At 35.6% G+C, this 12,679-nt stretch overlaps 1 protein-coding gene across 2 annotated transcripts; it reads right to left on the minus strand.

Annotated features, from left to right (window-relative positions):
• Positions 1–15: 15 nt before the first annotated feature.
• LOC123314548 (diacylglycerol lipase-beta-like) lies at positions 16–12,419 on the minus strand. 2 transcript variants are annotated; one of them, XM_044899893.1, is made up of 11 exons: positions 12,054–12,419; positions 3,963–4,075; positions 3,582–3,907; positions 3,316–3,497; positions 2,507–2,702; positions 2,159–2,451; positions 1,683–2,031; positions 1,472–1,626; positions 1,270–1,416; positions 465–577; positions 16–398 (listed from the first exon to the last, which is right to left on the minus strand). In XM_044899893.1, the coding sequence occupies exons 2-11, from the start codon at positions 4,055–4,057 to the stop codon at positions 194–196; spliced, it is 2,061 nt and encodes a 686-aa protein (XP_044755828.1). In that variant the 5' UTR covers positions 4,058–4,075; positions 12,054–12,419; the 3' UTR covers positions 16–193. The 2 variants fall into 2 exon arrangements, with proteins under 2 accessions (XP_044755828.1, XP_044755829.1); XM_044899894.1 differs by lacking the exon at positions 12,054–12,419 and adding an exon at positions 11,336–11,484.
• Between the last annotated feature and the right edge of the window lie 260 nt (positions 12,420–12,679).

The raw sequence follows: 12,679 nt of genomic DNA on the forward strand, positions 1-12,679 counted from the left end.
CAAGGAATATTAAAATAAATGCAATTTTTTTTAAATTTTAATAATATTACTTGAAAATTGTCCAAATTGTATAAATAACTCATCTTTATATACATATTTTTATAACATCATAACATAAAAAAAAGGGTGCTCGAAATATCGAGCACCTCGTACTTTAGATAAAAAAATACTGATATTCAGATTTTTCACTGGATCAAATTATTTCCGTGATAGGCGTGGGCGGCGCTATCGGCGTATCGTTTTTTGCCTCTTTTTGTTCGTTTAGGACTGTTTGAATGGTATCGTAAACGTTGTCCGGTAGGTGGTCCACAAGCATTTTCGGCATAACCTTGAGTTCCATGAAATCTTCTGCTGTGGCCCACCTCATCTCGAAACTAGGTCCCCCTTTGCCGTGTTTTCTGCGTTTGAAAAAAAAAATTTGAATGAAATCCCAAAGTATTCCTAGTGAGGCTCAATTTACTCACTTTTCCGATTTGGTTTTTTTTCTACTGACTATATGAAGTATTCTTCCGGCTGTGAAAAGTCTTGCTTTTGAAAATCGCCTAACCGTTATATTTCTTGATAAAAGAGCTGCTTCCTGAAATGAGATGAAACATAGTAATTTGGCATATGCACATAAAAAAAGCTATGAGCTAGAGCATTTGTGGGAGATTGAATATGTCGGTGATGCTAGATCTATTATCTAACGTGCGTTCAAAAAAATTTGTCATCAAGTAGACTATCGAATTTTGAAGGTTGACATTATGTGTCTAAACATGGCGCTTATCTTCTACCACCACCTTTGAAGACTGAAATCTATATAAATGATGAATTCATTCCTGCTCTAGCAGAATCTGAAATGCTTTTTTTTTAGTTTCATCAAATTTGAAAGAAAACCACAGAATGTTATAGTAGGAGTTGAACATTATGTTAAACCTCTGAATATCAACTTTCAAAATTCCATAGCCTACTTGAGGAATATTTTTGAATGTTCATTATAAGTATTCAATGTGAATTTTCACATCGCCAAACCACTTTAAAATTCACCTATTATTGAATTAATAAAGTGGCTTACATTATTTTCATAATCTTACAGATATTAAGACTAATTTTAAGAAAACTCGTACTAGTCACTTTTAGTCCCAGAATGTTGAGGATAAACTATTATAAGCACAAAGCAGAATAAAAACCACAAGAATAGATTAATCGAATTTGAATTGCAATTCCTTCATGTCATTCCTCAAGTGTTTTCCTAAAATCAACAAACCGTCATATCCTTAATTTTCATACCGTGGAAGCAGCTACTGTAGGAATGAATTGATATCCTAATAGCGGAGAACGACCTGGTGCTGTGAGGTCATCTCGCCACGTAGATTCTAGATCACCTGGAGGAACCCCGAATAAAGCATACCCGAAGCCGTTGAGAAGTATTCGGTACTGCAAAAAAATTGATTTCAATCGATGATAAAAGAAATTAAGGAAAAAGGCTTACTTTCGGTAACCTACTGGCCTGGAGGACCTGAATGATTCCAGTCCTCAAATTTTCTACACTGTCCACTCCTAATCTCATAACGAAATCATCACCTACCCCTACGGTAAACACAAAGCTCTCCGAAACCTTAGCTGCTTCTCGGCTTATCAGTCCAGCTTAGAGAAAACGAAAGTTTCAGTTTCGGCAGTTAAAATAGACATAAAATATTCACCTGGTGTTGAGAAAGCATACACTTTGAGATCGGAATATCTGCTCCTTAACTTGAATGCTAATAATGTGGCCACGCCAGCACCCAAGCTGTGGCCAGTTAGAACCAAACCATAGTCACTATATTTCGCAAATGCCTTTTCGAGGACTCCAGCCTGATCTAACCTTTTAAGTATGTAATTGGCCCCTATGATCATCCCTTTGTGAGCCATGGTATCGGGTGGTACTCCCGCAGCCTCAAACTTGTCGCTGGTAGCTGTGAGATCTGTGAAGATATCTCTTAGCGAAATGGAGCCTCTGATCGCTATGACAATATTACAAGTTTTATGATCTGCTATCACACAAAAGGGCAACTGAAAAGCAAGCATAACATTTATACATAAAAATAATGAAATTAGGGAGGAAGCAGATGATTCAGGATTTTTCTGGTGGTTGCAATAGAATAAATTGAATTCTATGTATACGACATTTAATACCAACCTCGAAGACATGGTTTCTGAAGGAGGCGAATAGTATATGCTCCTCTTCCAGTTTAGATATGTATTTAACTCCTGCCAAATGGCATAAACAACAATTGTCATCGGTGACTATTGTACTCCTACGTGTGAAACAGGCGCAACAAGTAATTTTTCTCAATAATCTAAAAGTGCCCGTCATACAATATTGGTACATAACAAACGGCCAACCGTAAGCTGCCATCGAAAGCTTCAAGAAATGTGCAGCGTCCTCCAGATTCATCCAGCGAGGAGCCATAGAAAACACCCGATTTACATCTGGAAGGAACGTCTAGTGTTGGATTTGAGGCTAAAGTTAGTCAATTTAAATTACCTGTTGAATATTTTGGCTCATCGTCCGATAGTAAATAGATTCGCCTCATTTCCCTTGTTTCCCGCTTTTGTTTCACCCTTAAAAGGACGCAACCGGCCAGTATGTCGCTTGGGACCAGATCTGTGCTACGGAATAGGGAGCTTAGAAGAGCGGCTACTTGTTGGAAGGCTTCGTGACCGTGCTCATCAGATCTGACCTAAAATCATCGTTATGTTGTACTTTCTGGGCAGATCTGAAATACACTGCTCAATAATTGAAGTGGATATCGAGAGAAAACTCACTTTTCATGCTTCAATCGAATTATATATGTATATACCATGGACACATTGTATGTAGTATCAATTATGGATTGGGGCATGTGGCATTTGCCTCTCCTGACCAAAACTTTATTGCAAATGTATGGTCTGCAATGTCACAGGAATAACACCGCTTACCTGACCCACCACGGACATTATAACAGGGAAACATTCTTTGAACTTTCATTGATAATATCTTTGACACAATGCTGAATAGAGTAAGAATACTGTGGACAATTGGAATTTTAATTTTGTTGATTTCTTTATTATGTAGTCTCTTTTAAGCAGCCTCGCTTAATGTTGCCATTTCAGGCATGTGAGCAAATTATCCACTTCAATTCTGGAGCAGTAAACTCTCAACAGTCTATTCATAAGAGGTGTTAGTGGATCGTAAAAAAATGAAATTGGTACTTTTGTTCGTTAGTGATAAGTTACTACCTGTGATGAAAAATTGTTGTGACAAATTGAACTTATTTTTAGACATCATTTTTAAATCTCTAATATTGTACTTGCCCAACAAAAGGCCCAGCGAAAACGCCTCTGCCAAAGGCTGGTCGATTTCCTGTGTTTTAAGGACTCCCCAGTGCTTGGACTTTCTTGGAGGTCACTGTATTTTTTTGATCCCAATGGATCATAAACTAAAACTACTACGAAGATAGCTAGACCAAATAGTACCCAATTGAATACTACAAGGGCTGAAATGCAAATGAGAGAATGTTAGTAAAATTTCCTTTTTTTGATAGTTGAGGTTTTAATAATTCCTCAACAATTATTTTTACCTTCAATAACTGCTTTGACGAAACTCTCCTGGGGACACACCACAACGTCCTGGCAGAAGGCCCACATGGTCCCGAACACGTTGATGATGGTTTCTGGGATGATGAGGAACAGTTTGGTTAACAATAATGGGGGCACATGCCGCCTCGCATGTACATCGGAGATGGAACCTTTGGCGCTCCTGTTCACCAGGGCGATCACTATGAGTATGATGAGGAAGAGAAGGGCCATCATGCCTAGGATATAAGTACGAACGAAGATCCCGCCGTGTGAACAGGCCCATGTTAAATGGTAGTACTTCACGTAGACCACCACGATTAGAGAGAGCCTGGAAAAAATCGTGGTTCAGTCTTGTGGACACTCAAAGGGCGTTTCATACAGACCATAGTATTCTCAGAACGATTTCGAGCAGCCCAGGAAATACAAGATCGTCAGAGGCAATTAACCATTTTCTACCGAAGAAACGGAGAGCTGGCATAGCTTGAGGCTTGTGCTCCTAAAGGAAAAAAATTGGAATCATTAAAAACAAGTTTAATCAAGCAACAAAATTCTACAATTTGTTTGGAAAACCTGAATTGCATGAGATATCGCACATCGCTTCACTTATTTTCGTTCATGCGTGAAAAACAGTTATCGACGAGAAGATAATGATGATGGCCATTGCAAAAAGCCTCCTCTTAGATATATCTCGAAAAAGAACTGGCACGTTGTTAGTTCAAACAAACGTGGAAAAAAGAGAAGATAAAACAATATATTTGTCTATAAGGAATGCTACGTTTTTTATACAATTAAACCTCGAGTGCATATCGTTGAAAACAAATAATCGAAGAGTTTTCGCAAGTTCATTACATCTGTTTACGTAACTGTCGTTTTTAACTAATGAATGTTCATCTGGAAAAAAAAATCGAAATCCTGCTGGCAGATATCTTAGATAATATTTATTGACGACGATACTCATTAAGTATATCTATATGGTTTAATAACACTTCGGAAGGTCAACTTCTTTCCTGCCGTTTGCAGCCGTTTTATTAACACAAAAATAAGTGATAGAAGAATAAATTATCTTATTATTTGCGGCCCCGAAAGTGGTGTAATTCGAAATTCAATGTCATTGATTACGGATAAGAACATACTGCTGCAACATTCAAAAATTTTAATTTTGGATTGGCGGATCATAGAATCTCTTTCAGTAACATTTTCTAAATAATAATATAAACAAAGTGGCAAAGCAGGCTTTTATCTCCAATGATTTAATGTTTAACGCAATATATCGCCAAGTTGAGGAAATCTATCGGTATTTTTTGTTTAAATCTCAACATGTAGTTTCTTACAAGGGACATGGTTACGGTTTTAAAATTTTCCAATCCATCATCATGTTTACCATGTGAGGAATATCGATTTAATTGTTTTAACGGCTGCAATGGACGACATCGATTTCAATCGTAATGTTACATTAGTTAATAGTCCTCAGATAACTGGACAAGGAGAGCAATGGGACATGGTATCGATTTATGTAAATTTAGTAGAACAGCACGCGATCCACTACAATTTTTTTTTAGGCGTTCCGATACAACTTTTTCGTCGGCCTTGAACGGTATTTCACTCGTGAATTGTTGAGCAATTAATAAAAAATATGTGCTACATATTGACCGCACAGAGTCTCGTAAGAGGTGCTTCTAGAGGAATTTCCATAAATCCATTATGTGCAAAGGAAGATAGATTATCTTCCTGTGATGCCATATTATAGCTACAACACACAATGTACTTCTACAGTGGTAATATTCTTGGCAATCTATAGGTACATTTTAGTGTGGGAGGTATCATTAGATTCATTTTAATTGCTTGAATGAGATAAGCTTTGTAATTTTTTCGGGGGGCTTTCTGCCTTTGTGGAATTAGTGTTTATGTAAACAATCGAGGAAAAATTTGTTATTGGGCCGCTTCATCACCATGAGATGGAAAAGTGGTTCGGATTAACATAAAATAATGTACTACTGTTCGGTTGGTCTTCAAAGTATGGCTCGCAATATCCAATATCCCTTTTTGGTAGTTTGCCTAATATATTTTCGAAGATGTACGGTAATATGTTGTTAAACTCTACCTGTATAGTTTAACACGGACGACAAACACCCTACCTAATATGTGATATACATTTTTGTCGACAAAATTGAAATGTGTATTCAATTATTACTAGGTGTTCTTATTGCATTGAGTATATTAGAGGTACACAATTAATAAAAATCAATAGTGACAAACCGTAATTTATGATGTGTGATGTTGAGAATTATGCACTCTGCCTAGTTTGTCCATCCAATGGCAAATTTAACCTCGTTTTTTCACATTCATTAAATCTTTTTTTCACATATAATTTTCAATTATAAACCACATTTTATTACTGATTGGGTACTGAAAAGCGCACAACGTATTTTCAGTAAGCTTTTTTATAATTACTAATGATCATTACAAATTACAAATCTTGACAGAAAAAAATGGCTTATGGAAAAAGACTTTGACCTAATACCCAAGCTCTTATTATCATCCGTTATAATTTACTAACAATAAAACAAATATCATCTAATTAGACTATATTTTTTCTCAATAAACTACTTCAGAAATAATGTTTTCTGAAGATCATAGTGCGTCCAAATAGTTTTTTAATGTCTCTATAATGAAGAAATTTCGAGGCTTTGAAAAAAGGATAATCTTATCAGGGAAACGTCGGCTAAAAACCTATATCTTCAGCCATCTGATGATGCTACTGTGATGACGAAACACGTGTGTTGTGCTTAAATACTTATGTTACTGTAATTCAATTTTTAGTTATTTTGTAGAAACACGCTCGAATAAGCCTATTTTTATTTCAAACATTTTTTTGTCAACCATAACTTTCTGTACCAGAAATGTTTTTTCGAACTATGAGGAACAAATCGAACGTTGTTCGACTGGGGTGCAATCCTAATACGATTTCAAGTTTTTTGTTGTGAAAACTCTGTTTTGTCGGAGATAAGTTCATTGACGAACAACAAAGCGCCAGTGAGTTGCATGCGATAAATAATATCGCGTCTATCAGCATTCCTACTTTTTGATCGCGCTAATTTCAAGGTCATAAAAAAAGAATATGGGCAGAATTAATTGCCCGGATTATACTATTTGGGTAGTAGCAGGTATTTCCTCTGGCGGCGGTCATCTGACGCCAACGAATTGGATGCTGGACGATATTTCATCAATATGATTCAAGAAAACCGCACTATTTTGGGGAATTTCGGTATCGCATCTTAAATCCTTAATTGTCGGAAATTTTGACATTCGAACGACACTATGGTGAGTGGGCGCATTTGAAGGTCTTGTATCAACAAGATTTTGAATGTTCTTCGGAAAAGTCGGAGGTGGATCATGTAGATATTGAAGGTCTCCTTGGAACTGGGGATTTCACAATACTTTTACACTTATTACGTCAAAAATACAGATGAATAATGTGCCAATGTAGTCATCTCTTATCGAATTCGATTTGAATTACTGGGGGAAAAAGTCCATTTTCTCATACTTCACAAAATAATTTTCGAAACACTAGTTATTGGCGGGGCAATGATCTCTAGTCATAGACATAGAGTCTATGTCTCTATGTCGACATAGAGTCTATGTCTCTATGTCCCCAGTAAACAATTTTATATTTAACAAATGTTTCCAAAACATTGCACTGGAACATGAAATATTTCAAAGTAAAGCTCTGAAGTATATCCGACACATTTATGAGATCCTTAATGTCCGCCGATTTTTACGTTTCATAGACGTACCAACGAAACATCAATGGAACATTTCAAAGACATGGAAAAAGAATATATCTACGAAACGCTTCCGAATCATTTCTGGAATATAATTATAAATAGCTTAATGAAACGTTGTTGGAACGTTTGCAGCGGAACGTGTTTTTCAAATGTTTCTGAAATATCCACTTAGTTTATATAATACTAAGTTCGAAAAATACACTCCATCGCCCCTCTCTACTCCTATCGTTCTTTTAATCGAATCTCTAAACTAAACTCGATAAAAAGAACAATAGGAGTAGAGAGAGGCGACGGAGTGTATTTTTCGAACTTAGTAATAATCAACACATTTCCATGAAATGTATCGGTTGTAACTTTTCTGTGCACTATATTCTACTTCAAACAACAAAATATTATGGGATAAAAACACCTGATAACAAATTCAAGAAATTTATATTTTTATAATGAAATGGATTTTTCTAGTACATATAAATCATTCATGTATTATTGTTTTCTGCCTGATGATTTTTCCTGATGTACCGGAGGTTTGCCTGCCGTAACCAGCTGCTGACAACACCCTCAAATTCTTTATCCGTTGTTTGATAGCCTCGTATTGCTGCATCTGAAAAATATAAAATTTCACAGTAAAATTCGATCAGGTACTGTACCATGTCTTTGTTTTATGTATTTGCTTGCTATACAAATGTCTATGGTCTCACTTGCAGAAGACGCCCTATCATTATTCTTCCGCTTATTTTGAGCAGTAAAAGGAACATCCGGAATATTTCCAATTTGTGTAGACACCCCGTCAGTTAATAGTTCAGTAATATTCACTGGCATATCTGTTACCATCTCAACTGGTATATCTGATGTTATTGTCTCAGCATTTGTTGATTGCAGTTCGCTCTGATTCGATGGGTTTTCAAGTCGTAGCATATTTGAATTCTCATTTGTACTTCTGAGCCGTTTTAAATTTTCATTAACCAACCTTCTTATGTGGCGTTTGGATAAACGAAACTTATTCTTCCTTCTATCCATTGTATTTTTACGAAACTCTTATTATATCAGTACAATCAACTATAAAACCAATCATGGGGTAGATGAGCGTAACACACAATGAACAAAAATTGAGGTTATCTTGAAGCTTTACCGAATCCATCTTATGAAATGTAATCTAAATAACTTACCTTTGATTTTTCAGACATGATTTATAACACTATCTAACACATAACACTAACTAGACTAGACACAACATCACCAAAAATACACATGCCCAGCTATCTAATGACTGTCAGCGGAGTTTGCGGTTTGCCAGCTTCTTGGCATTAGAATGAAATCGCGCCTGCGCAATGCCGCCAAACATTTCACCTACATTTCTGATACATATGACGAAATGTCTCAGAAAGTATCGAATAGATTTCATTTGAAATGTTTCATGTAGGTCACATTTCAACAGATTGTTTAAACAACATTACTGAAATATTGCAGATAAACGTTTCAAAAAGTATCAAATAGGTTAAATTTGAAATATTTCATATATGTATCGTGTTTACTGGGTCTATGATATCTATAGAGTACATGTCGCCATTTTTTCAACTCTGTACATTTGACCGAATCATAAACTTTTTATTTAACCATATGAACTCATGGCGTTTGTATTGGAGATCCCTGACATCAATTGACTAAACTGAAGATCGTCCGAAATTGAACAAGCAAAAAACATAATTATATTGACCGTCTGAGCTTCCGAAACCAAGAATTAAATGATAATCAGCAGAGCCACCTACTACGTAAAAGATAATTGCTATTTTCCTCGTTTTCATGAATGTATCTGGTACCTTCGACGTCCATACAAGATAATCGCATTACTGATCTTTAATTAAATTATCGCGTTCGATTTTTTTCAACTACTTTCCGCGCGCAAACGAAACAAGTGTTCCACTGGCTCTTGACGGCCGAAATCATTAATTGCTGCGAAAACATACAATTCTGTGTTGAAATATTAGACATCTTTTATGGAAAATTTCGTTGTACGGGAATGCTATGGGTTTTCCTGTATCTTCGGACGGTTGTTTGGCAAACTCTTGAAAAACATCGCTGTTGCTCATAACAACGTGGAAACAATAAAGAAAATTCGACTCCATGTGTTTATGAAAACAATATAAGGGGCCTACAAGCAAAGAAAGATGCCATAAATTACAGCAAGAATACGGACTCGGTAAATTATTTATGTTTATTTGGTTAGGCAATTATGCTCTCTTCCAATAATAAGACGTCGGTATCAACGTCTGCGAAAAAATCTCCTTCATTTGCGTCATTGAATTTCCTACGAAAGTATCGTACGCATGGTCGTTCTAAATGCTTATGCTGAACAACTTCTTTTATTTTTTGATATTCGAGAGGTAAGATGGGAAAATCAACTGATTTACAGTGTTGGGTGATAGCTATCTTTGAGCGAACCGCTACACATTGAAGACGAAGCTTGCCTAGCAAATACTCTCGACGTGGGAGCCGGATCGGAAATAAGGAAAAAAAGCTTCAGAAATTTTTGACATTTACCTATCGCAGATGTAAACAAACATAGAGTTTGACAATACCATAGACTTAATAAAGCGTCTAGTCTATGGACAAAAGTGAGGTGAGCACCGATCACAGACAGGGGTGGGTAGTACCGATTCAACTTATCGATAGCAAAGAGTAGTGTTTTTTTAGACTCTTTATTCATGAAATTTATTTTATGATGGCAAATCGAAGGTATCTCCTGGTCTGTTAGTAATCAACACTAAAAAGTTGAAGAAAGTGAATAACATAATTTGCACTAAGTTTTTACCATTACACGTATTTAGCTTCTTCACCTGAAGTTTTATTATATATCAACACACCGTATAATATTGTTTGGTCACAATAATAGCTGAAAAAAATCATCCTGAATCCATCTAAACACGCTCATCCAACAATGCTTCAAATCCAATCTTCCAATTGAATGATATACATGCCTTCATTTTCTTTTGTTAATTTCGAGGACATCCAAAATTGGCGCTACCATATTATATCGACCGTTCGAATAAATGGTAGGACCTTGAAGTCTATTTTTTGAAGCCTTTTTTCTGAATCACACATCACATTCATTTGACATGGAGAAATTGTTGTCCTATGGTATTCGTATTTGAAACTAAAATTTATCGTGTTACAGCAACCAATTGTTGAAAAGAAAACCATAACTCCTCACAAAATATTCATGTTATTATAGATTTTTGGGAAAAAATTAACATGCTTGGGGTTGACTGAGATGTATTATGTTTAACAATTAAATGAGCTATGAATCAAAAATCATCAGAAACCGAGCCAAGGTACTATTTCTATTTTAAAATGAAAACATCGGCTATAATTTCAGTAATCATGAGTTAGTAAAGGTGAACCATTAAATGGTCCTCATAATTAATGAATCACACTGATAATTAGCGGACAATCTAGAAACATGGTCACAAGCCCAATAAATTTCATTTTTGTTATAATGGCAATAATCCACTTCTTAACGACGATAACGCGCTCCTCGAGATAATAACAGATGTTTTTCTTATTATTGGTTTAAAAATTTTGCTATCTGAGTCGATCAGCTTCACGCTATTTTATACAGGATGTAATTTCGAGACAGTCTAAACAAAATTTTTGCATCGATAATCTGAGGGTTACCGAATCTTTTTCAGAGATAAAGCGACCTTATGACCTAAGTAATTTTATATTGAGCTAGAAGAAGCGATAGATCGGTGTTTTTGATAATTGGACGTATTTCTACGCATTTATGACGTCAATATCTTGGAAAATACCTAATCCAATTTTTATTTTCACTTTCCTCAGTCTCATGAAATTGTCATGGAAAACCGTTCATGGATGTGGGATGATCGTTTTAATGATGTTGTTCCGTCTTCTGCAAGATTTTACAATAACAATTTTTGCGGCAATTTTTTCACGTGCAATAGCAATGAATATAACTTCGTGCGGTCACTCTATTATTAGAAGTATTTCCATCAATCTCACAACAAAATAACACTCAGCAAATATTTTCACTCCAGTATATAGCCACTTTCTAATTAATGTATTAAACAATTCGGGAAACGGACGAAATAATCATAGTCAATATAGGTAATAACAAATAAAATGAGTCTATTGAGAACAGATGCATTTTCGCTGGAAAAAATCTGTCATTATCTTAAGTAAGTAGCGATATTTCAGTGAAAATTGATCACGCGATATATCGTTGAGGTTGATTGTAGTCAAAACGCAAGATTATAATTTCAAATCTGCTTTCACATTTTTTTCATCCAGTCAATGCGATGCAAGGTAAGTAGTGGGCTCACTTTATATTTTTGAATGGTTCGATAACTACGAATTAATTCTAAGTACTTTCAAGAATGGGAAATGTACAATGGAGAAATCTCCAATTCTTGAGATAAAGAACTGATAATTTGAGGAATCTGAGGTATTCACTATTGCCTCGGGACTCACGAGTGAGTTACGAATTTTGCAACAAGTGCTTTCCACTTCTGAACTCTATACCAAATATTTCTAGCATGCTAATATTTCTGACAACAGTTACATAGAATTATTCGAATTGAGATTTGTACACAACAATCAAACAAATCACCAGTTGAGATTTCAATCCACAGAATTTTAATTAAGGGATGACAATGTTAGAAAAAAAAGATTTACCTTTCGAATCTGCTCCGATAAAAAGGATCCTCATTCACATTTTAAAATACGCTGTAGGCCGGTAGTTATTTACATTCATTATATATTTGAAAAATAGCTAACGTAAACGAAATCTTTGTTTTACATCACAAATTGGGTCATATAGGTGGGTTTTCTGGGAATTATAGAAAACATGTAATAACAATACGAATGAACGGCCGTTTTTCAGTACGAAAACAATACTCGATGTTCATTCATAGCGACGGATGCACCACGGCCGACTTGATTTTTTGATTCTTTTGATCACGGTTGTCAGACTTTTAGCTCTGCGGCTCTCTCTCTCGGCTGATAATGAACTCTCTCCTTTCGTCTGACTTCTAAATTTATCCCTACTCATAAAACCTGCCTTTTCTTCTATTCAGCCAAGGTACAGGTGCTATATGTACGTTGCGCAAATGTGCTTTCTTATGATTAGTTGAAGCGTTTTTCAGTGATTTAGGTTTTGAATGGACCATGACGTAGCAGTCAGGAAATAATTAAAAAGTCTCCGCTTGCAGTACTGAAATGATCGAATAATTGATCAAATGATTTGGTTCGAAAGTTTGCACTGCTTCTTGAGCATTTTGAATAAAAAAAATATGAATAAA

The sequence above is a fragment of the Coccinella septempunctata genome, chromosome 5 (assembly GCF_907165205.1).
Source record: "Coccinella septempunctata chromosome 5, icCocSept1.1, whole genome shotgun sequence".
NCBI classification, from domain to species: Eukaryota; Metazoa; Arthropoda; class Insecta; order Coleoptera; family Coccinellidae; genus Coccinella; species Coccinella septempunctata.